Here is a 25515-nt window from a genome sequence, read left to right on the forward strand (position 1 = left end):
TCAAAAACGCCATGTCACCAGGAGAAAGAAAACCACCACAGGGGCGCCTGGGGGGCTCAGTGGGTTAAAGCCTCTGCTTTCAGCTCAGGTCATGATCTCAGGGTCCTGGGATCGAGCCCCACATCGGGCTCTCTGCTCAGCGGGGAGCCTGCTTCCCTCCCTGCCTGCCTCTCTGCCTGCTTGTGATCCCTGTCTGTCAAATAAATAAAATCATAAAAAAAAAAGAAAAAAAGAAAGAAAGAAAGAAAACCACCACAAAGAGTTCTCCAAATGAAAACTAACTAAAAAGATAAAACCAAATGAAACAGTTGCACCTTGATTAAACCTTGATTGAACAAAAAGCTGTAAAAGACATTTCTGAAAATGTCCTAGAACGTCACGTTGGTCATAGCTGTACTAACCCTGGGGACAAACCAAACGCCACTAAATTCTGAACTTTGAAATGGCGAAGGATATGTTGTGTATTTTGCCACGTTTTGAGAAAAAAGACTGCCGTGACAACAGAAGACAACTGAATAGAGCTGTAGATGTCGCGCCGGGAGTCGCTGTTCATGCTCTTGGCCAGAACGACAGTGTCGTGGCTGGAGAACCCTGCTTCCCGTGGGGAGACCCTTGCCAAAGGTCTTGCGGGGGAAGCACTGAAGACTGGGTCAGCACAGGGAGAAAGCCAGTGGGGCCTAACATGACCAGCTGCTGCATCTATGTGAATTGCAAGAACATTCTTTTGATTCCTCTGGATGTTTGAAATACCTCATAGTGGACAAGTGGGGAAAATGTGTCCACACGAAAAAAATTTAAGACCCAAAGTGATGCTTTGAACCCAGCTTTCTCCATCTTTTTTCCTGCCATTGTGTCCCAGACCAGTCGTCATCTGGACGCTGTCGTCTGCACCATCATTACGATCTTCCTTCTCCAGATGGCCTGTGGCGCTCCCAACCAACATTCTGAAAATGAAGGCCTAAGAAGAATGACAGCGGTGATACTCCAGACAATCAGGAGTCTACGACAGCAGAAGCACTTCCATTCGGCTCTGGAACGGTACCGAAACGTACCCTAGAGGACGGAACCAGCTTGCAGTGCCCGTGAAGGACACACACAAGGTGGACAGCGCAGACCAGCTGCGCCTGTGCACATGCGGTTCTCTTTTAAGCGGTCCTTCAGGGAGTCTGTGGACCTGCGTGTGAGTATGTGGGCGTGTGTGCGCGTGTGTGGGCGTGGGCGTGTGCGGTGCCGGTGCCAGGCAGCCCTGTGCTCACCGGGATTCTGTGAAAACGTTGGAAGGCAAGACTCCAGAAGCCACTACCTTCTTGAAACTTCATTCTTGAAACGGGTACCTCGCGGTCAAGAATCCCACCACGAGTGGCACTCAGGGATGGGAAAGATGTCCTTGGACAGTAAGGCCAATGCCCACCTGCTACCTAAGCTGCTTTCACCATCTGTGTCACATCACGCGTGGCAACTAAACATCAGCAAGGGGCTTAATGAGTTGCAGGTCGCTGAGTCACCTGCCACTGTGGGAAGACATTTGTAACTTCCCACTAAATAATGTTTCAGTGGAAGTATCTGTATACAGAACTTTCTCCATATTTTCACATGGATTCTTCCCAAGAATCCCGGAACTGTAATTGTTACATAAAGTCGTGCAGTCTCAACACTTGAAACACCACTGCCAACTGCAAACTGCGACTCTGGCCGCTACAAGTGCTATGAACAGCACCAAAAGCACACCTGCCTCACCCTCACCAGACGGGCGTAAACGCAGGTAACCCTTCGCGTGTAAGGGGAGGAAGACGGCATCTAGTCGTCCCGGGCACTTCTGCTATCACACGGCGTCCTGTGCTACTACCACAAACTGTGGCCAACGCTGCTCCCGTGCCTTGCGGAAATCTCAGTGGAGCTGGGCATACGTGGGACGTGTGCCCGGGGGGCACCCCCAGAACCAGGACCCTCTCCCGTGCCTCACACTCAGCAGCCCTGGGACACCAGCCTCCTCACAGGTGAACCTTCACCGGCCAAGAACTCAATGTGCCTCTTCAGCAGACATCAGCAGGACCGTGACGGCTCTGGTCAGCCATGTGGCCCCCAGTGCTCTGCCCTACTTGTTTTGCCCATAAGCTCTATCACGTAGTCCTTCTGCCAAACACGAAGTCTTGCAGGGACGGACATGTGACCCAACAACAGAAGTGGCCGTAGGATTTATGCAAGAGCCCATCTCTTCCACGCTGATTTGTAAGACCTCTTAAATGTATTAGGGCTGTTTGGGGGGCAAGGAAACAGGACTTTAACCTACAACCACATGGAACTCGACCCCCTGCAGGGACCTACAGAGGGAGACCAGCACGCCGACACCCTGACTGCAGCCCTGGGAGACCCTGTGGCTCCGACTGGCAGAACTGGGAAGTAATACATTTGTTTTAAGCCACTAGATGGATGATAACTTTACAACAGCAACAGGACACTAACACAATCAGTGACGTGGTCTCACCTTCCTCGTATTCTGAGTCAATTTACAACCCTGCTTCCCGCTCCCGAGCTCTCGTCGTTCCCCTCTCCCGTGAAACAGCCCGCGGGAAGACAGGCGGGTCAGCAGAAGACAGCGGCGTTCTGCTCACAGAGGACAGAGTGTGCTGACAGCCCGTGCCCAGACTCTCCCGGGTGCCCTGGTGCTTCAGGGCGGTGACAATTACACATCAAGGGGAAGCGACAATCGGCACTTGACATGTCCCGGAACCACGTGCTCTCACACCGTAAAGCGGCGAATAAGGCTGCGCGGATGGTGAGCGGACGCTTAGCAAACATGAACCACCCAACACTTCTCCTCCTCCCAAGATAATTCCACATGAAAAATAAAAACCACGAGGCCTCTGAAAATACAGGAGTGCAGAGAGTCCATCAGGCTGAGGACCCCAAGGAAGATCACCTCTCGTCAGCCTTACAGGAAGCGGAACAGACGCTCTGCAAGCCACCTGGCCACGGGGGGTACAGGGACCCAGTCAACTCTTCACTGAGCACCAACACGCGCGTGCCTCCGCGGAAGACACGACGGTCCGTACAGACCTGGCCCACGCCTCACGGGGCTCAGACTCATTCGCTGTCAACTGACAATGATGGCGGTGGCAACTGGCAAGACAGTCCCCTCACCCTTGCAGGGTGCGGCTGGAGTCCAGGCTGCGGGGGCTGCGTCCAGGTGGAGGGGAGGGTGTGAGCGGAAGGCCCGCCGGAGGAGGGCAGGAGGGCAGCACCCGGCTCAGGAAGGACTGCCAGCCGCCCAGGCCAAGCCACAGCTGTCCATGGGAAGTCTGGATCCAGAGTCGGGACAGAGAAGGCAGCCTGCTTCGAGATCACACACACAGCCAGTAACTCCTACAAGGAGAGCAACTAGGGGTCCACGCCACTGCGTCCTGCGCCCAGGACGCCCAAGACAGCAGTGTGTTCTGAAAGATGAGACACAGACACACACACATGTAAAAAGGAGAAGAAAATGTTTCCCATAAAAATGGAAGATTAAATACATGATCTACCTTCAATACCAAAAATATTGCTTTTCCTTAGGGCTGAAACCTACCGAACAGAAAATGAGAGATTATGACAAAATGTAGGAAGCTGGAAAGCAGAGGGACAGACGGTAAATAAAGAGATCTGAGACCTGAGACAAACAGAAGTCTCGGCACCGCAGCGGGAAGCAGGAGCACCTCCAGACCCCGGAGGGCAGGTCGGGCGTCTCATGGACCTCGGCAGTGGGTGTGCAGGGAAGTAAGAGTAGGACACGACCGAAGGCTACTGAGGAGATATCTGGGTGCTCCGATGACCCGTCCCTCCAAAGATCAAGGGACAGCGAGCCCCTGGGCGAGGGAGGGCACTAGAGAAAGCAGAGGGTGAGGCTAAGGGAGGGCTAGTGAGCAGGCGTGTGAGCCAGCCTGGCCCCCCTTTCCTGCCGCCGCGGGAGGAATTCCGCACTGAGAGGAGGAAGAAGGACAGAAGCCCGCGGCCAGGTTTGCTGAAACTGCCACAGCAAGAATCAAAGCTCCTCACGTATGTTCATTTAATTCCTAGTTTTAGAAAATTAACATGGGATGGGCGCCTGGGTGGCTCAGCTGGTTGAGCAACTGCCTTCGGCTCAGGTCACGATCCTGGAGTCCCGGGATCAAGTCCCACATCCGGCTCCCTGCTCGGCAGAGAGTCTGCTTCTCCTGCTGACCTCTCTACTCTCATGCTCTCTCTCTCTCTCAAATAAATAAATAAAATCTTTAAAAAAAAAAGAAAATTAACATAGGAAAATTTTACTATAAGAAAGAAAAATAACGGAAATTTCCAAGACAAATATGGTCTATCCGTGTGATGCGACATCACTCAGTTTAAGAAGAGGAGGGACTATGACGGTGCTGAGGCTGGACGCATGAGGACGTGGCGCGCAGCTGAGTGAGCCAGACACAGGGGGACAGACCCTGAAGGGCTCCACTGCCATCAGGGGACGACAGTGAACTCCACAGACACGGAGGTACAGAGAGGCTACGTATGGGGACCGGGAGGGGGGCTGGCGAAGTGTTCCATGGGTGCAGAGCTCGGGCTGGGGAAGAGGCAGGAGGCCTGCGGGCAGGCCGTGGGGACAGCGGCACAAGGGCAGGACAGCGCTCACCGCCACTGCACAGCTGACTCGGGGAGACGCGGCTAAGACAGTAATTTATGTGTGCCCGGTAGAATTTTCTTACAAAGGAACAATTTCTGTAAATACTGCCGATGTCCGCTCCCCAGCAGCCACGTGACCCCTGGCCAACAGCTATTTCCTCGTCTTTATCCCCATCTCCAACATTCCAAGCTGGTTTCTACCCCGACGGTCTGCCTCAACGCGCCACAAGGACCCTTCCCCTCATCCTCCCGCCAGCTGCCACAGATCAGGGCCTGGAGTCCGCGTGGTTACCCTGGAAAAGCCCGATCTGCGCCACCAGGCACGGTCAGCAAGAGTTTGATCCCTTGGGAGCCCAAACCCCGCAGGAGAAAGGCCTCCTGCGCCGCGAGGCCCGGAGAAGGGGGCTGCGGCCCAGGGCGCCCTCCCGCAGCCAGGCACCCCAGCGGCCTGGATTCTGCACGGTCCCAGAAGAAAAGTTTAGAGCAAATGACAAACTGGGGGACACATTACAGCACAGACATAAAACTACTCCTCGTAAATAAAATGTAAACAAGCGAACACTCTGACAGACGAGCAAAGACAGTGCATAAACGAGACAGAGCGGTCCGCAGAGATCACGTGCGGCCACCCTAGAAACCCCCACCCTTTCCACACACCCCTGCGGGGATGCTCGGGGCTGGTGCTGTCCTGAGGGCCGCGGGGAGCCCCGGGAGGACGGACAGCACAAACACAAGCGCGCACACTCCTCTGCAGAGGGAGGAGTGCTGGGAGGACCGTCATAAAGGAGGCGTGAGGGCCAGAAGGAAGCGGAGTCGCGGCAGGAGACACGAGCGTGACAGGAGCCGAGCACGGAGGGCTGCGAGGCCTGGAAGGGGCTGCAGAAGGCCCAGGACTGGAGAGGAAGCTGGGCAGCCGGAGCGGCCACGGCCCGGGAGGCCGGCAGATGCCGCTGTGCAGGCAGGCAGGGGCGAGTCCGGGGGCGGGCGGCCGGCCAGCGGGAGGAGTCTCGCTTGAACTCTCACTGGAAGGGGAAGCCAGTGGAAGGTTTTTAACGCTAACACTAGGAATAATTTTTATTTTCAAAGAACTTCTAAAACACGCAAATTAAAACAATTGAAAGAAAGAATTTTTAGCACTCCGTATGCTTAATTACCAGTCTTGGCTAACAGAGGCACTCTTAATGGCTGGTAAGAGCATGAACAACTTTTCTGGAGGACAGTTTGTGACAATGCATCAAAGGCCCTCTTTTTTGTAATGTGAATAAATTTTAAGCACAAGCTCCAATTATCCTATGACAACATGAATATCTGAAAACATGAAAAATGTATACAAGATTGATCTACAAAGACGACCGTTGCTGTGCTATGCTGCTTAAAAGTCTACCCAAGGGGCGCCTGGGGGGGGGGGCTCAGTGGGTTAAAGCCTCTGCCTTTGGCTCAGGTCATGATCTCAGGGTCCTGGGATGGAGCCCCACATCAGGATCTCTGCTCAGAGGGGAGCCTGTTTCCCTTCCTCTCTCTCTGCCTACTTGTGATCTCTATCAAATAAATAAACTCTTTAAAAAAAAAATAAAAAATAAAAAATAAAAAGTCCACCCAAAAAGCACGGAAGACTTCAGTATCAGTGACTAGACCTAGTCACACGTGTCCGACAACCACACCGTCGATGACAGTACTAAGTGGAGGGAGAGTCACTTGGAGGAGCCAGGGGAGGCAGCACCTGTCCTCACCACCCTCACCAGCCCCAGGGGCCGCCTCACTCCAGTCACCATCCACAAGACCATACAACACCCCCACAACAAGAGAACCACCATCTTAGACGCTCAGGCAAAAGCTCCTCTCATCCCTGAGGTAGCGGGCCTAAAAGTGAGTTAATAGGTTTCCTCAGAAAAATTCCTTTTTTCTCATTCTCTGCATCAGCTCACTTCTTTTAAAATCGTCAACTAGAAAACGACTATGTATACAAAATGCAACTAAAATTCAAAGTGCTACTTAAATATATTATAATATAGTGTACGGAATGAGATTTTCACTCTTTTTCATTAAGTTCTTTGAGCGACTGTGTTGCATTTTAGCAGAAGTCACAATCTTATCAAGTTTCACGCGAGGAAAGTAGCACAAAGAGTCTGAAGGGTAATGAACATAACCAACATCGTGTTTCGTAACCTCCGCTTCAGAGACGGAGCCTCTGAACTGGCAAGCAATTTATTCCATTTCCAAAGCAATTTTCCTATTGTATTGAAAATCTTACCTCAGTATTTAAAAACAATAAGACGATGAATAATGGATTTTTTCAGAGACAGGATAAGCAGAAAAATCTTAAGTGTCTTTGTTGCCTAGTGTCATACACACTTAATTGGTTTGTCACTCAAGAAAAATCAACGTTTCCAGCAATTAAGTATAATTCTGGAAACATATTTTTAAAACGAGTAAAAACAATGTGAACAAAGACGACAGAACAGAGGATGGCAAACCCGAGTGCTGCCGCACTGAGAAACGGAGACCGTTCTCTTAGCTGCTGCCAGAGGGTTGGAAAAATTGGGAACTTTCAACAAAACACTCAAGTACTAGAAGGTGCATAATTTACATGTATCTAAGTAAAAGTAAAAGTAGGTCAATACAATAACTAGCTTAAACTCACAGTAAGTATCAAACAGCCTATTGTTCCCATGTTGAGGAGAAGCATTTCTGAGACGCCAACTGACAGTAAAGGGAAAAACCATTTAAAATATGCCTGGTGCGGAAGCCTTCTTTAAGGAAAATAAACACTGCCCCCTTTGCCTGCATGCTAATAAAGTAGAGAAACAAAGAAACAAAGTGCTATAAAGAAACGTGTATGTTTCCTTCACCAAACACAGCTTCCAAGTTCAAGTGTGTCACTGATGAGTCATTAACAAGCAGCAAAGCCATATCCTGGGAAGTTGGGACTCTTCCCTGCCCACAACAGCAGAGGAGACAAACAGCAGAACAGCTGTTAAAAAATGAACAAAAGAGTATTTTGACCTGAAGAGCACACCTTGACCTTAGCAATGAAAACAAGCAAGAAAGGCAAGGGCCAGTCAGTCCTCGTGCCCAGAGACGCCCACCACCCGCGGGAACTACGTGCGGGCAACCTCGGAGCCACTGACTCCTCTTCGGCGGCGTTCCCTAACAGGCCTCAATGCCAATCTCCTGACATAAGAAATTAGGCCGACGCTACACATAAACCGAAACGAGATTCTAAACTAGAGTTAATGGTACAGCATCTAATATTATGTAAATGCCAATCCAGAAATTAAAAGCTAAGTGGCCAGTTAGCTCAGGACACATAATCCAGTTTCCTAAAACTGTGATGTTCATAATCACCAAATCTATCTTCGTGCTAGTAACTGTCAGTGGTAGAAGATGAAGTGAAACATACCTGTCCTGGCAGGTTTAAAGAATTTCATAAGCTCGAGTGAACTACAGATCCTTAAAAGTATTGTCTCTGGCTCCAAGGAGTCCTGGGCCTGAGCACTTGGATAAATGCTACTGTAAGACTCATTCAGGAGGGGCGCCTGGCTGGCTCCATTGGTTCAGTGTCTGCCTTCAGCTCAGGTCATGGTCCCAGGATCCTGGCTTGGAGCCCCACACTCGGTTCCCTGTTCAGCAGGAGTCTGCTTCTCCCTCTCCCTCTGCCATTTCCCCTGCTTATGCGCCCTCTCTCTTTCTCCCTCTCTCTCTCAAATAAATAAACGAAATCTTAAAGAAAAACAAAAAAGGAAGAGCCATTGGTACTTGAAAAAACCTTCTCAGTTGTGAATCATCACAGAAAAAAAAAAAGTTTGATCTTTTACAACTAGCAAGGTATTTTTTAGATCATCATCATACTTGTACAATTTTTAAGATTCAGAAAAAATTGTGTATAGACACTCAGAATGAGAAAACTAGCATTAAAAAATTTGTGTTGCCTCTATCAAGAAACACACTAATATTTTAGAGATAATCAGACACTAGCCATCTGTTCTCAGCATGAATCTCTTCTCAAACACTAAAGTTTAACTATTATAATACTGCAAATGGCTCTAGGCAGGGCCAAAAGCTACACTGCAACGTGAAGCAAAGAAAAGGCACTAACGGACACAGATAAACAAAATGATGTCCAGTGTCAGTCATTCTTCTTTCCACTGTGAAGATGATCTCAATGACAGAGGCACCATTTAAGAGACAGAAATGGAAAGTCAAATTCACAAATACCTTACTTTTACCCAGCTATACATAATACAAGAAGAAAATCAATGCCTCACATTCGTTTATAGAAAATGATCTTATACAGTAATTACACTCTTACTGAACTATTAAATACTATGCATGGGACACAGCGTTTCATTCACCTAATAACTTCCAAAAAAAAACCTACAAAAAGCCAACCCCCCCCAAAGAAATCAAGAACATCCTCATGTATCAACGACACTCAAAGCCTATCTAATTCGTCCCCTTGAAATTTTCAAGTAAAACCCAATGATGAAAAATTTTATACAAGTTGTAACAATCTATGATCACTATATTTTAACCACATGTGTCCTAAACTGGTATGATTGTAATGAACTGAAAGTAATCTCACTCCAAGGAAAACCTGAGAACCTTTAAAATACATTACAATTCCTTATACATTATGAACACAAAATTACATTTTTACATGGCCAAAAAAAAAAAAAAAAAAAAAAAAAGCCTTTTAAAACTTACAAAGCAAGAAAAGCCCGTATCAAAGCTGTTTTCCTAACAACCAATTAGCTTTCCATTGCCAATGTGGAGGAAAAAGACCTCGTGATATAAACTTTTGCTCTTGCAAATGTAAGACCGCATTTACACTTTTTATTTTTTTAATCTATTTTTTAGCTGTATTCTAATTTATAGCAGACATTTCCCCAAACGGAAATACTAGAAAAGCCGTAATATTGATATAAAACTTTAATCTATTCACTTTACAGTTCTGAAGTATGAAATGAGAGATTTTCTTATATATCAAGTTAAAAGTACTCTTAAAACCAGCTTTGCTAAGGACATCTTACTGCCATAAGCATACGTACAGAGATGAGGGGAGGTGACCAGAAGTGGGGCACCAGGCCAGGCTCTCTCAGAGGCAAAGCAAACCCTGGGACACCCAGAGCCTGTAGGGGCAGCTGCACTCACCCGTGAGTGCACTAGAACACCGCATTTTACACTCTACATGGGAGACCCATATCCAAACAACTTCCTAGTGAATGAAAAAATAAATAATAAGACTGACTTTAAAATAAAAAGAGTAAAGACAAAACCAGAACAAAAGTAAATGACTCCTTCCTGCCAGTTCCAGGGCAAGACTCCCTCCCCCAACCCGCACCCGCCATAAGCGCACCTATAACCCTGCAGAGGACAGGGGGAAAGGTGAGGATAAGGAGGCAGACCAGGATAGACCTCAGACCCCGGAGGGCACACCACAGTGATGTCCCAATGTGCTCCTTCGGCCTTCTTTATCCCAAACTGTGTACTAGAGAGTCAGCAGCCTGAAAAGCCCGGGGCGCAAACCAGAGAGGCCCTGAGAACAGCCCGGTCCCTCCTGCCATCCCTACCACTGTCATGGGAACCTAGAGATGAAGGCCCCAGGCTATACTGAGGAAGCCACAGGCTGCAACAAAGAGGCCCTCCTCCCTCCCCTAGGAGACTAGGGGAGGACAGCAGAGCCCCATGGGCCCTGCAGACCCATGTCCGCCCAGCGGGAAAGGGGCACCCTCCTCTCCCAGGTGTCAAAGGGAACCCAGCTTTCACCCCATCTGTCAGTAACAAAGCCGCACCACCTCATCCCACCTCCCCACCCCCCAGACCCAAGCGGGGTCAGAGGAAGCCTGACAAAACAGAGGAGATCTGAAGAAAGTCCAGAGCGTATAGCATAATATCCAAAACATCCAGGATACAATAAAAAAACACTCATTATACCAAAAGCCAGGAAAATCTCAGCTTCTGAAAGGAAAGGTAATCAAGAGATGCCAACATGGAAGGGACACATATGCTGAAATTATCAGACAAGGATTCTAAAACACCCACGTAAAGATGTGTCCATGGGCAATTACAAACATACTTGAAGCAAATGACAACAAACAAACAGCTATTTCAGCAAAGAAAGCTAATAGGAAGAAGAATCTGAAGGAAATTCTAAAACTAAAAAATACAATAGTGGAGATTTGAAAACTTAATGCATAGGGTCCAGGGGCAGAAAAGAAGAAACAAAGGAAAAAAATCAATGAACTTGAAGAGTGAACAACAGAAATCACCCAATCTTGAGGGAAAATGGACTTAAAACAAATGAGGAGAAACTCAGGACCCTCTGAGACACAGGAAGAGATCACACAAGGTGTCTCCAGAGAGGGTATTAGAAGAGATGAAAGGGAGTGGGGCTCAGAAAGTATTTAGACAAGTGATAGCTGAAAACTTCTAACTTGACAAAAGATATTAAACTTGTAGATTCAATAGGCTACATGAACCCCAGACAGTATAAACCCAAAGAAATCCATGCCAAGACCCATAATACTCAAACTACCGAACTAAGGACAAGAAAAAAGCTTGGAAGTAGTGAGAAACGACATCTGACCCACAGGAAAAGAAAACAATCCAATGACCTCAGATTTCATTAGAAGACTCATTAGAAGTCACGGAGACCAGAAAGAAGCAACGTAACATTTTCCAAGTGCTAAAACAGAAAAAGGACAGTCCACCCCAAGTTGTATTGTATCTGGTGAAATTCCCCTTCAGGAATGAAGGCAAAATAAGGCCTCCTAAGATGAAAGAAAACTAAGGGAATTTGTTTTCAGCAGACCTACACGAAAAGAGTAGCAAGGAATTCTTAGAACAGTAATAATACAGTAAGAAATTCAGGAACTTCAGAAAGAAGAGAACAGAAATAGTGAAAACATGGGTCCATATAATAGGCGTTTCTTCTCCTTTTGAGTTTTCTAGATTACGTCTGAGAGACAGCAAAAATTAACAATGGCTGACGTGTAACTGTAGTCACAGGTAAGGGAAATATTTACGTACTTTTCCATATGAAGTAAAATATTTATGTAATCATACAAGATACTTACTTTACTCATAGGGGCGAGTAAAGGGATGTAAAGAGGTACGGATTCTTCAGTTTACTAACACTAATAAAAAAGCAACACCAGAACACTGCGATGAGTCACATACGTATAATGTAATACTAGAACTAGCAGTAAATAACATCTATACAAAGAGAAACAGCGGGAAAACACCATAAGTAAATCAAAATGGAATCCTAAAGATGCTCAAGTAACCCACAGAAAAACAGGAAGAAGAAAACAGACAACACAGCAATCAAAAAGGAAAATGACAGATCTAAGCCCTAACTTGTCAATCATCACACGGAACGTGAATGATCTAAATCCATCAGTCCTAAGACAGAGACAGGCGCAGTAGATACAAAACAGAACCGACCATATGCTGACTACAAGGAACTCCCCTCACACACAATAGGTTGAAAGTAGAAGGATGGAAAATTATATGACAGGCAAACATTAACCAGAGGAAAGCATGAGTGGCTAAATTAAAGTCAGAAAAAGTAAAGCCCAGAGCAAAAATACTACTGGAGACAGGTGGGAATTAGATAGTAAGAGCTTTGGTCGGTCAAAACAGGGCAAGCCCAAATACGTCGGCACCAAATGACAGACGGGCAAACCAGCAAAGTAAAAGTGGATAAAATCAAGAGCAAACGCAGACAGATGCACAATTACAGTTCGACACGTCAACCACCCGCCCTGCACAACCAAGAGAACAACTAGACGGTGAACCGGCCGAGGCGACCCACACGATCTAATCAGCATTTCAGCACATTTCACCCAAGGAGAGCACAATCCATTTTCGTTTGGGCCCTGAAACTCTTACCATTATGCCATATTCTTGGTCACAAAAACAAACCACCAAAATTAAATGAAATAACACGAAGCATGTTCTTTAACCACAAAGAAATCTTGCTAGAAATTAGGGCAGCAAAGTAACAGCAAGTTTTCCGTACACACTCCTAGGGGACCCACGAGACAAAGGGGGAGTCTCAAAGTAAAACAAAATGCCAAAAATTTGTGGGGCACATAAAAATCGGCGCCAAGAGGAAAATTTACAGCACAAAATGCTTACATTAAAAAAAGAGGAAGTCTCCAATCAATATTCTAAACTCCCACCATAAGAAACATGAATGAAAAGACAAAAATAAACCTAAATAGCAAACAAAAAGAAGGAAAAAAATAAAGCACAGAAATTAATAAAACCGAAAACAAAACTACAGAAAAAATAAGAAAAATAAAAGATGGCTCTTTGGAAAAAAAAAAAAAAATCAATCCTCCAGTAAGACTAAGCAGCAAAACAGTGACGGCACAAACCACCACCATCTGAATGAAACAACCCAAAGGCGTGAGAGACGCGACCACCAACTCGATACACATAAATACAGCAACTGTCCTGAAAAGGACCAATTCCTCAACCGGCACAATCACAACTCACCCGGAATGAAACAGCTCATTTCAGTAGCCTGGTTAACTATTAAAGAAACTGAGTCTGTAAACTGAAACACCCAAAAAAGAAATCTCTAGATCCACATGGTTTCACTGGAAAATTCTACCAAACATTTAAAGAGGTTAACAGCAACTCTACTTGATGTCTTCCGGAAAGCAGGAGAGAAGGGAACACTTTCCAAGTCATCGCATGACGCCAGGTATGGCCTCTGACAGTCACTGCCCTTCTATTCATGGAAGAGAAACATTTAGCCAAGTGCAGCCCTGCTCTGAGGGGAACAGGGGTCCGCAGGAGCCAGCAGGGGCGTCTAATTCCATCCTGGGTGGGGTTGAGATAATGGAAGGTTTCAAAAGAAAAGCAATTTTAGATGTTGACAGAGCCACTGAAATATGGAGATTTTAAACGCCAGGAGAAACAGCTAGAAGAACCCAAAATAAGTGCCTCTAGGGTGAGATGCTAGAGTAAGGAGAGAGGAATGAGCAGAGCACAGAGCCACAGTGTCTTCTCATAAGCCTTTTACCCTATGTTACTATGATCAAATACAACCAAATGTCACAAAATAATGTAAAAGCACAACTTCCAGTCCAGATCCAACTCCCCCTGCTCCTCTTACCAAAGTCCAACCATAAGCTTGGAAACAAAGCAAGAGCCACGCAAAGGAGAGCTCTGGAAGGTGGTAAGGCAGCACTTAAAAAGAGGAAGAGGGCTGGGCTGGCTTGGGACCGAGGACCGGAGAAATTACACAGTAGCAGGACGTCCTACATGCCCTCACTCCACAGAAGGAAGGAGATGCCTGGCATTCCCCAACTCCCGACCTAGCAAGAAAAGGCAGCCCAGAAGCATCATTCCTCCCCTGGAGGGTACAAGCGTCCACCACCACCAGCAAGACAGATCAACACGTGCTGTGGGAAATGGCGTCCTTCCCCATGGACCAAGGACTCCCCTGTGCCATCACGGGACACTGGTGTGTCTGGGCAGCACCAGTCAGAGGAACCCTGCCACAAAAAGAGGTGAGAAGCCTCAGAAAGCTGCTGTGTCTCCATGAGCCCGAGACGCCTCTCTCACAGGAGGGAAACCAGGCGGCACCAGCAAGCACAGCCCCACTTCAGAGGCAGGCGGCCAGTCCAGTTAACCGCTTCTATTCAGGGCCTGAACTCCCCTCCTGTGCCACCAGAGCCCAAAGAAGCAGGAGGAACCAGCAAGAGGACTCGGAATGGCCACCATGCGGGTGAGACTCCTCCCCTAACCAGACACATGCAACCACCAGCAGGCACGTGCACAGTGGGTACAACCACCACCCACCCAACAGAACGTCTTCATCACGTGGGCTGACCATGCCTCCTCTCACCAAGAGACACTGGCCTCGTCCTCTCAGCAGCAGAAGCAGAGAGGAGGGAGAGTCCCTGTACACCACAGAAACCAAGCACCCCAGAAATCAGAGAACAAAAGTAAACAGTCACGGGACTCACAGCCCACAGATGGAGGCCAGGACCTACAGGCTAACCCTAACCACGGTGCTCAGCTGCTGAATTAAGAGCTACAACCAGAACCCACATTCTCCACAAGGAAGAGACAAAACGTCCAGGATAAAATAAAAAATCCAGTCCTACCCAGAACAGAAGATTCACAGTGTGAGTTGGAAACGATGATCAACAGACACCAAAACTCAGATTAACTGCGATACTGGAATTACGTGACGATCATTTTAAGCAGCGAACACAAACATGCTTCAACAGCCAATTACAAGTCCTCTGAAAACAAAGAGAAATTACACAACTGACAATAATGAAAATGATCCGCTGCTGCAGGACACCAACAGAAGACTGAGGATGACAAAGGGCAGAATTAGGCAATCCGACAGCAAATCAGGACAATTCACACAATCTTAACAAGGCAAAAGAAACTAGGGTCGGGGGGAACCTACTGGAATTATGGAATACCGACAGAAGAGCCAACATTTGTGTCACCCCAGTACCAGCAGGAGAGAGAGAAGACAGTGGAAACCAGAGTCCTTGAAGCAACTCCCTAACTTTGGTGAAACAAAACCGAACAGAATAAAAACTTACCAAATTCCAACCGAGATAAACCGAAAGACATCCACAGCAAGATACACAATTAAACTTGTAAAAATGAAAGACAAATGCAACCGTGAAAGCTGTCAAGAGAAATGGCACATGCCCCGCGGGGAAACACCAAGGGCAGTGGCATGAGCGCCGCAGCAGGAACCACGCAGGCCGGGTGGGCCTCAAGGCTAATACCAAAGACCTGTCCACCCGGAATTCTGTATCCAACACACCCATCCTCCAGGAATTAAGGGGAAATGAAAACATTCTAAGGTGGAAGAAATTCCAAGACTGGCTACAGAAAGCGCTTCAGGTAAAAAGGAATGGAGAAAAACAGAGTCGTGGAATACCAGGAGAGAAGAGCAACGCACAAACGCGCGTCCGTCGCCAGGCCGTGCGCACAGCGCGAGTTCCGTAAGGCGCACGCGGTGCTTGGGCCAGAGGCTCGGCACACGCGGTCGGCGACACCGGCGGGAGGACGGTAACGCGACCAGGACGCCGGCAGGTGTCCACGCTGCGCTCCACGACGACGACAGCACCGCGGCACGCGGGGTCGGCCACAGGCACGCGCACTGCGACAGGGACCCCGCCCCAAACACGGCCGGCGGATCCGAAGTGTGAAGAGGGATGAGAATCGGAACGAAACGCGAACCAAAGCGCGCGCCAACGTAGCAACAGCCGACTTCAATAAAGGTCCGGGACGGGCAGGCGCCCCGTGCGACATCCGCGTGCGACAGACCCACGACGAGCGCGACCGGAAGCGAGCGGAGGCGAACACCGGCCATGTCAGAGCGCGGAGGACGAGCGCACGAAGAGCGCGGGGCAGTGAAGGCCGCGGTCCCCCAGAGGACACGGGGATCCCGGACGTGCGCCCGGCACGCGCCGGGGCGGTGGTGCGAACCTACAGTGCGACGAGGGGCGGGTTCCCAGGAATGCTGTCCCCAAGGCCCCCCGAACTACCGACACAAGCACTGCCACGGGTGACACGACGGAGGAAAGGGACGTGGCCCTGGGGACCGAGCACGACGCGCAGGCCCCGCAGCAGGTTCCCTGGCAGCCCGTCGCCATCCGCTAGAACGACGGCGCTCGAAACCGGGCTCAGGTCGCCGGGGTCGAACCGCGGGCCGGCAAGCGAGCCGAGGTCCGTCCCGCGTCGGGGCTACAGCTTCTCCTGTAGGGGCAGGGGCCGCGGTGACCGGAGGGCTGGACGCGGCGACGGCTGGACACTGACCACGCGGCTCCTCGGGCGCACCGCGTGCAGCGTCGGGGGCGCCCGTTGGCTCCCGGACCTCGGGGGCGAGTCAAGCCCCGCCTGGGGCGCCGCATTCATTGGGGAGTCGGCTGGAGGCCCGCGGCCGCGCCCGCCCCCCGCGCCCGCACGCGCGCTCTCCCGCGCGGCTCTGAGAAGTTCGGAGCCTCCGGGGGTGCTCGGGGCCGCACGTCGGGGCCGCGCGGGACGGCACGTCGTCTTCCTCTAAGCCTGTTCCCCGCAAACCTCCCTCTGTTTCGGCGGGAAGCAAGTCGGGCGCGAGCGGGGGCCCCGCCGCACCGCCCCGCGAGCACACGTCGGGTCAGCGCGCACGCCCCGCCAGCCCCGGGGGCCCGTCGCTCCGCGGCAACCGCGCTTCCCCGCTAGCTCTGGGTCCGCGTCCGCGCGCTCACGGTCCCCTGGACCCGCGCGGGGCCCGGGCGGGAGCGGGGTCTGCGGGGTGCACACCGCACCGCCCGCCCGACCCGACAGAGCGTCGCAGAGGCCCCCGCAGCCCAGGCCGACGCGGCTTCCGCAGCGGCTCCCGCGATGACAGGCCGGCGTCGGGAGCGCTGCCGCGGCCTGCGGGCGGGGACGGATGCGCCGGCGGGGCTGCGGGGTCCCGGGGGCAGGGACGCCGCGGGCGGAGGGACGTGGGCGCGTCCTCACCTGCTGGGCCGCTCGGCCCCGGGCCCGGGCCCCGCCGCGCTGTAGTAGGCCGCGCGTCTGCGGTTGGCCGCGGCCGACGCGCCGCGCACCGGGTACAGAGGGATCAGGTCCGCCATGTTCCGCCGCCCCGCCCGCTCCGCTCCGACGTAGCTGAGCGCCGCCGCGCGTTCTGGCCCGCCCTCGCGCGTCGGGGCCCGATGGCGTCGCGGCGCGGCGCAGCCTGATGACGACAGCCGGCGGCGAGGGTAGCGCGGAAGGCGGCGGCTTTCCGAGGCTCCGTGCGCGGGCCCGATGACGTTCCCGCGCGGCGCGGGCGCGAGCGGAGGCGGTGGCGCTTCGAGGCTCCGCCCCACCGCGCTCCCGGGCCGGGTGGCGTCACCGCGCGGCGTGCGCGCGCGCGGCGGGGCTGTGTCCCGGCGGCGGCGTCCCCGGGCGCGTGCGCGTGAGGCGGAGGCCGGACCTTCCCGGGCGCGCGGGGCTGTGCGGGGCCGCGCCCGCCGCCGTGTCGGCTGCCCCGCGCCTGCGGACTGACGCTCGCGGGAGGGGCCTCCGACGAGCCGCCGGCGTCGGGCCCGCCGCGCCCCCAGCCGCGCCAGCTCGTGCGCCGGTTCCGGCCCGCGGTCCGCGGAGGGCCCGACCCGCACCAACCCGCGCCCGGCCGGCCTCAGCCCGCACGGTCGCCCGCCCGGAAACCCGCCTCCCGCTGACACCCGCGACGGGCGCGTCCGTCTGTCCCGCGGGCAGCGGCCGGGGCGCGGCGACGGGGGCCGGGGGACGTGCGCGCGCAGCGGCCTCGAGCGCGTGCCGGGGGCTCCCCTGGACACCCGCCCGCCCGGGTCCCTGGGCCCCATTCCCAGCTCCGACGCCCGGCCGGTGCTCGCGTCCTCGGCGCTGCCCGGCGGACTGCTCGGAGGCGCCTGCACCGCGGGGTCCCCGGTCCACCGTGGGGTCGCCGCTCCGGACGGCGCGCGCCCTGAGAGCCCCAGGGGCGCCCCTTGTCCCGGGGAGCGGCCGCAGGGCGCGCGGGTCTCTCCCCGCCCCCCGCAGCCCGCCCTCCTGGGCGCCCCCACCTGCTTCCCGGCCCCCTTCGGGCAAGCGAGGGCGCCGGGTCGCCAAGTGTCCTCCCGCCGCAGCCCCGCGAGGACAGGACGCGCGCTGGCCCGACGCGCGCCGCGCTCCCTCTTCGCACCCGACGGAACCTGACCTTCCCCAAACCCCTAACCCTGCGGCGAGGGGCCGTGACCTCGGAAGGGCTCCCCGGCGGCCAGTGAGCGAGCGAAGAGCTTCGCGAAGTGCGCCCCGGAGGCGGTTTCTTAGGAGCCGGAGGATGCATTTGGGGGTGTGAGGGGAGTTTTCTCCTCGGGCCTCGCTCGTGTCCGCCTGTTCCGATTTCGCTCCCGTCTGCTTCGTGTCTTACACTTTTCCAAGGGGAAGAAAATGTTTCGGTTTTGATTTTCCACATTTCTTAGCGCTGGATTTCTCCAGATGTCTTGGAATTTAGGTTCGCCGGCGGTGGGCAGGAGGCACTGCCCCCCCCAGTCAGTCGCGCTGCGGTGGCTTCCCCTGCGGCCCAGAGCGGGGTCCCAGGTGGCATGGCAAGGCTTTCGGTACCAGGGATGGCCCGTCAGATGCAGGGTCGGCCAGCCCTGGGATTCCTCCTGGGTTTGCAGTTCGGGTCTATGTCCTCCAGCTCCTAAGCCCCCGCCCTGTTCAAAGCGCTAGGCAGCCGCCAGCAACAGGATTTCCTCAGTGGCGGGTTTTTAGCTTCCGAGTCGACTCCATGTAGGTCAGCCTTACCCGTGCCCGGGGCGCGAGCCCATTGCAGACTCCCACAGCCGACCTCCTGCCTCAGGACCCAGCCCACGGGACCCACTCTCACCTCTCTTTCTGGTCCTGTCACTTTGGTGTCTTCAAGCCCTGCGGTGTCTTTTGTTCTCTATTTCCGCAGTTTATAAATCCATTATGACTATGTGTCTGAAGCAGTGTGTGCAACATAAACTTCCAGATTCTAGACTGCTCTTGACTAAATATTTTCATGTATTACTTTTCCAACGTAAAAAGCTTACTTACTGGGGTGCCTGGGTGGCTCAGACGGTTGAGCGTCTGCCTTCAGCTCAGGGCATGATCCCAGGATCCTGGGGTCGAGCCCCGGTGGAGCTCCCTGCTGGGTGGGGACCCTGCTTCTCCCTCTCCTTCTGCCTGCTGCTCCCCTCGATTGTGCTCTCTCTCTAATAAGTAAATCTTTTAGAAAAATAAATGAAAAAGATGAAACCATTAAAAAAAACTTATCTATCCAAAAAAACTATTCTTAAGTAATTGCTCCAACTTTCTGGTTCCCATTTGTTACTTTTGCTGCTTTTTATGTGGTTTGAAAGAGGCCACTTTGTGGAGACCACAAAGGACACGGGGACCTCCTATTTGCAGAAGGAACGTGTGGCCATTCTTTCTCTTACGCAGACTCTCTGCTGTCTGTGACTTGGGCCACCATGGGACACGTGCGTGATGTCCGCTGAAGTTCTGGGCAGATCCTGGCAGGAGCTCTGTGGCCCGCTGTGCTGTTCATCTGGACAGCTCAGCTGAGGGACTGTTTACAGATGTGTGGGTAGGAATAAAGAAGCCAAAGCAGTTCACGGGACTCCTGCTGACAGGTTGACAGAAAACCACAAGCCCCTCCGGGCTCCGAGGGACAGGAAGGGAAAGCGCACTACCGGAAGCAGGCTGAGCCCAGGAGCCAGACCACCCCCCGACCCCAACCCCCATCCGGAGGCACAGAGGCTACAGAGCCGGGGTCAGCACACTGCTCACAGGTAGAATCTACCTGGTGCCTGTTTGTTTAGCTAGAACCACACTGTTTTACCCACGGATTACCTATGGGGGCTTCCCAGCTGCAGTGGTGGAGTTGAGGAGGCCTTACAAAGGGCGCATGCCACAAAGCCTGTGTGGCCCTTTACAGGGAAGGCTTGCCAACCTGTCACAGGGGCGCATGGCCTTGCTAATACCTGGGGACGGGAGGGGGCGTGCACTGACAGCACAGGTATGTATGTTTCTATGGGGACAGCACTTCCCTAGAGCAGTCCCTGAAGGAAGGCATAATCACAAATTAATGGAGGGGTGGAGTGACCAAGAATACTTGATGGATCTTTAGGAAGGCATGGAAGGACTTAAAAAAAAAAAAAACCACGGGTGGGGAAAGAGCGAACAAATAAGATGAGAGAGTTCCACCGGTCTGTGTGCTTTGAGTGTAAGCAGACCGAGTGCTCCAAGGAGGAGTCACGTTGTCAGACCGGACGACAAATCAAATCCAAATACAAGCCTGAGGTCTAAGAGGCTTCCCACGGAGAAGCGGAAAGTGGCAGGGACAGACGATCTAGACCACGTGATCACTGGCCACGGTTACGCGTCTGTGAGTGTCCCTCAACTCCGCAGACGCGGAGCCCGAGACACAGCATGGGTATGCAGCTGCCCTGGGTCACAGCCAGAGCTTGAACCCAGGTTCCAAAGGCCGTGTGTAGCCTCTAGACCAGAGCTGCGGGGTGAGCTTCTGGAAGAGAACGCTGACCGCCCGAGCTGGAACACACGGCGGAAGCAGGCTGGCTGTCATTTCTTCTCATGCAAGGGCACAGGCCACCCGAAGAGAATGTCATTCAGCTGACTGTGTGCTGTTTAGTAGAGTCCCCAGCTTTGTGAAATTACTTGCTAGCGTGAAGGTTTTTGCTGGTCGAGAAGCAAATAGTTTCCGTCCAGAAGAAAACAGAACATCACGGGGCATAGTGTATTGTCCTCAGGATATCAACCACTTTTGTGTCTAACTCAGCACCTGAGCCCAACATCTATGATTTCTAGGTCCTGAAAAACTCTCTGAGGCCGTCTTAAGGTCTTACTCATTGTATTTTCCTCCATAAGGTTGTACTTGACTCATAAGTTTGTAAAATTTTGGCACAAACACATGTATCCACATGAGACTTACTTGACCTCTTCAAAAATTACGCTTTAGGGGCGCCTGGGTGGCTCAGTGGGTTAAAGCCTCTGCCTTCAGCTGAGGTCGTGATCCAGGGTCCTGGGATCGAGTACCGCATCGGGCTCTCTGCTCAGCAGGGAGCCTGCTTCCTCCTCTCTCTCTCTCTCTCTCTCTGCCTGCCTCTCTGCCTACTTGTGCTCTGTCTGTCCAAAAAAAAAAAAATTACGCTTTAGCTCTTCCTGTTCCCCACCGTAGCACAGGATCTAGATGAAAAGGAGAACCACACGTGAGACCATCACGTCCACAAGCTCTGCCTCCACGCTCATGTGGGGGACAATAGAGAAGGAATAATGGCTGCAGGCCAGACCCCTGTGTTCTCCAGAGGTAGATAGGCCATCAGATCCTTAGCAGAGAAATGAAAAGATTGTCTGCCGGCCCAGGGCAAAAGAAATCCGGAGAAAGGCCTAAAGGTGCAGGAGTATGAGTTAAGAAAAAAATAACTTCTCTGATGCTGGAAACTTTGGCTTTGGGATCCAGGAGCACACCGATCTGGGGGCAAGTGTGACCCAGGCATTGGTAGGTGCGGCCTGGAGTCCTGCGTGGTGCTGCGTGTGCCTGTTTCTGCATCACAGGCAGGAAGCCAGGACCCGCAGCACCCCGGGGGCCAAACACAGACTCAGCAAAGAGGAGGCCACGTGCTGGTCCCAGCAGGTGTGTGATGGGATCAACTGCTCTAGCAGATAAATTCCCATTTCTATCCAGAAGGCCAATAAAAACTTCTCAGTGAAATGTTTTTTTGAAAAACGGTACTTGAGCAAAAAGAAAGATTTTCAAATGTCAAAGAAGAGCTTCATTATTTTTAAATGGTTGACAGTGGATATCATATCATGGAATTCAAATGTCATTCAGTACATTTTAAAAAGTGATGTCACTGGGGTGGCTCAGTCCACTGAGCGTCTGACTCTTGATTTCAGCTCAGGTCGTGGTCTCGGGGTCATGGGATGGAGCCCCGCGTCCGGCTCTGCTCATGCAGAGCCTGCTTGAGATTCTCTCTCCGCTCAGCTCTTCCCCTGCTCGTCGTGCTCTCTACATAAACAACTAAACAAATAAAACCTTCTACAAAAAGGTGATGTCACAGTTCCATTTTTAAATCTAAATGGAACAGGCTAAAAATGCCTCATTTCTAACTATTCCCAGTTACAGTGTAACTATTCCCAATTAGAGGGAAAACGTTTAGCTATCCATACAATCCGAGTGAAGGCATCCCTCCTTTTCCAAAGTTCTTTTAGGGGGGTCACTGGGCACAAAAGCTTGAAGACTGCTATTGCAAGGCACAATAGTTTTAGGAAAAGTGCCATGAAAGATGAGTCTTGTGAAACGCCGTCTTTGAGCGCATCACGAGGGGCCCGTTTTAGCGTTTGTTATGTCCTACTGATGCTTTCTTGGTTTTGTTCTCCAGGGCTCTGCCCCACACGTGTCCTCCTCTCGCAGCAGCTGTGGCATAAAGGCATGAAGCTTTCGGCAGGTACCTTCACTCCCACCCTCTCTACCCCGCGTCCAAATTCACAACATCCCAACACGGAGTGAGGTATGAAACTTCCAACACCACATGTCACCCCTTGAAAGGCTAACTACCCTTGTGACGTGTGAAGCCTGGATCTGACATAAAGGGAGGAAAATGTAACTATAACACAATAAGGTTTTCATTCATCTTACCACGCGATGCACTCACGTTAATTACAGCAAGCTCTTAATTTAAAAAACTGTATTTTGTGCAGAATTCGTTCCAGCGTTTCATTTGCTGAAAGAAGAATTTTGAGTCAACCACAAAATGTGTGCACGTGAGCACGTGTGCCAGTGTGCAAATGGGTGTGTGCACACACGGCACTCCCAGGGCACACACGACTCCAGCTGCGCCCTGGCAGCCCACGCCCCTGCTGCAGAGCTCTGTCTTGTACAGGATCAGCTGTGGTGCGTGGGGACAGATGTGTCTAGAAGAGTCCTGGTTTTCTTTAAACCACGCATTCAATTACTATTCTAATGAACCATAGACATTTCAACTATTCCATCAAAATGGGAAAAATGTAATGAATAGCTTCTCACAGAGAGTTTCAAAGGATTGCCTAAGAAATAAATGGACCCCAAGTGAATGCTTCAGCGCCCCATTAGGGTCACTTGGGGTTCGGGGTTCATTCAGCTGTCCTGTATCAACAGCTGTGTGCCCAACAAGGCCTGTCCACCTGGAACTTTAACACTGGTGAACTTCTTCCAGACACAATACCATAGTCTCGATGACACACATGGGAACTCCAGAAGAAACACATTCTTGTCTGGAAATCTCCTTCTTGTCTCTACCATGTCAGGCACATGAAGCTAATTCCTTAAATTCTTTTTTTTTTTTAAGATTTTATTTATTTATTTGACAGACAGAGATCACAGTAAGCAGAGAGGCAGGCAGAGAGAGAGGAAGAAGCAGGCTCCCTACCCAGCAGAGAGCCCGATGTGGGGCTCGATCCCAGGACCCCGGGATCATGACCTGAGCTGAAGGCAGAGGCTTTAACCCACTGAGCCACTCAGGCGCCCCATAATTCCTTACATTCTTAACGAGAAGTTACCCACACAGAGTACTCTTATCGCAAACTGGGCAGCCCACCAGTGTTGTGTAGATTATTTTCTTTTTTAATTTATTTTTGTCACTGCAGTAGAGTGAACACACAATGTTACGTTAGTTTCAGGTGTGCAGCACAGTGATTCAACACCCTATACATGACTTACCTTTTACCGTGAAATGCTAATTACAATATTATTATTGATGGCACTCCCGTTGCTTTACTTTTCATCCCTGTGACTTATTTGACCCCTGGAAGTTTGTACTCTTGATCCTCTCCCCCCCCACCACCACCCCTGCTGGCAGCCCGGCTTTGTTCTCTGTGTCCTGCTCCAGGCTCGCCTTGTCTGGCCGAGGGAACATGTCAGGCCCCCACTTTGTGCTGAAAGCCTGCTGCCTTGCCACAGCTGGCCCGGCGGGAACATTACCCGCTGGTTGATGAGAGCTATTTGGGGATGAGTGTCCCATTCTGACAAACCCCATCCCATTCTCAGAGCTGGCTTTGTACTGGGCATTTGGCCATGGTTTTCAAGGTTCAGGCTTGGACAAGCATTCCCCCTGGCCATGGCGGGTCTGGTCTGGGGGCTCACCCTCTGGCTCCCCTGAATCCCGGGGTCAGCACTGCACTTCTCAGGCCCTCTGTCATTTTTCCACCTGGCCTTGACCACAGCCACAAGGGGCTGGAGAATGTCAAGGCTCCCCCCCGCCCCTTGGCTCAGTGTGGGCACAAGGGTGTCTCTCAGAAAATACTGTTGGAATGAGTGGCCGTCCCATCTCATTACAGATACTGTGCCCACGGTACTACAGGCTACTCATTTCCCCTCCTCCTGTGATGCCTCTGCCACTCTCCAGCCATTGTCACGGGGAAGCAGGTGCCATCTCTCTGCCTCTCCTGGGACATTCCAGCATGTAAGCTGGTGTGTGCGGGTCCTGAGGACACACCAAAGGCTGTGTTTCTCACCCTTCCTAGCTGACTCTCCGAGTCCCAGGGGCCTCCGATCTCCTAAGATGTCACGCATCTTTGAAAGTGGATCTGTGACTTCGGTGAAGACGAGGGGTGCTATACGAGATGCCCTGAAGTCAGAACTAAAGACGTCTCTCATCCGTAGCTGCCTGCTCTGCACTCCAAACTCCCTGATCACGCAGGAGAGGAGAGGAGAGGTAGTAATTATTTATAATAACTTTATTAGGTATAATTTGCATCGACCCTCTGAAAGCATCACACGCGCTTCCGAGAGCTGAGTCGTAAATGCAAGCGCCCGTCCTTGACCCTGCCCCATCCTCCCCGTGCACAGCAGTATCCCTTTCTTCCTGGGAAGGACAGGTACAATTTGTCACCACACAAATTACACATACTTGCTGTTGACATTCTTTTATCAGATAAATTACTTGTACTTATTATGCTGAAGGCGGTTTCCATGAAATTTTCACATTATGAAAGTCTGAGTTTAGGCTGACACAGAGCATGCCAGCTGTCTTTTGACCATGGGCACAGAGATGCACATTCTGACAGCACGTGTCTGTTCCTCTTCTCTGGGATGAAAGCTGGCATTTTTGGCACCCAGCGATGCAGCTCTGAGCCTCCACTTGGCCGTTGTTGCATGTGGTGGCATGGGGGGGGGACCTGAACACAGACGCCCTCTGGAAGGGCAGGAAGCGATGTGCAAGTGTCACGCCCAGCAGTGTCTTACTCACGAGAAGCTTTGCAAAAACATGCTGCTGACATTACGAACCTGCCTGGGAAGGTCCTGCTCTCGATGACAAAGAAACGCAAAATTCGACCCCCAAAAGCACTCATTACTGTTTTTCTTTTAAAAGGGGGAAG

General features: G+C 51.6%; 1 protein-coding gene and 1 long non-coding RNA gene across 7 annotated transcripts in view; one reads left to right on the forward strand and one right to left on the reverse strand.

The window, feature by feature from the left end:
- ATP9B (ATPase phospholipid transporting 9B (putative)) overlaps positions 1-17281 on the reverse strand; it is a 230402-nt gene extending 213121 nt beyond the window's left edge. For 3 of the 5 annotated variants that reach the window (XM_047696257.1, XM_047696254.1, XM_047696258.1), the window contains exon 1: positions 17125-17281. In XM_047696257.1, the coding sequence (XP_047552213.1) occupies positions 17125-17240 (116 nt within the window). In that variant the 5' untranslated portion in view covers positions 17241-17281. The remainder of the gene's footprint in view (positions 1-17124) is intronic. The other 2 variants (XM_047696256.1, XM_047696253.1) reach the window with 1 other exon arrangement.
- Positions 17282-17791: 510 nt separating this feature from the next.
- Positions 17792-23229, forward strand: LOC125082590 (uncharacterized). Of its 2 annotated transcripts, XR_007122020.1 has the most exons (3): positions 17792-18625; positions 19582-19931; positions 22542-23229. It is a non-coding gene; the product is annotated as an uncharacterized LOC125082590 (long non-coding RNA). The 2 variants fall into 2 exon arrangements; XR_007122019.1 differs by lacking the exon at positions 17792-18625 and having other exon boundaries at positions 19379-19931.
- The last annotated feature ends 2286 nt before the right edge of the window (positions 23230-25515 follow it).

Source organism: Lutra lutra, chromosome 12, assembly GCF_902655055.1.
Source record: "Lutra lutra chromosome 12, mLutLut1.2, whole genome shotgun sequence".
In the NCBI taxonomy this organism is placed as follows: Eukaryota; Metazoa; Chordata; class Mammalia; order Carnivora; family Mustelidae; genus Lutra; species Lutra lutra.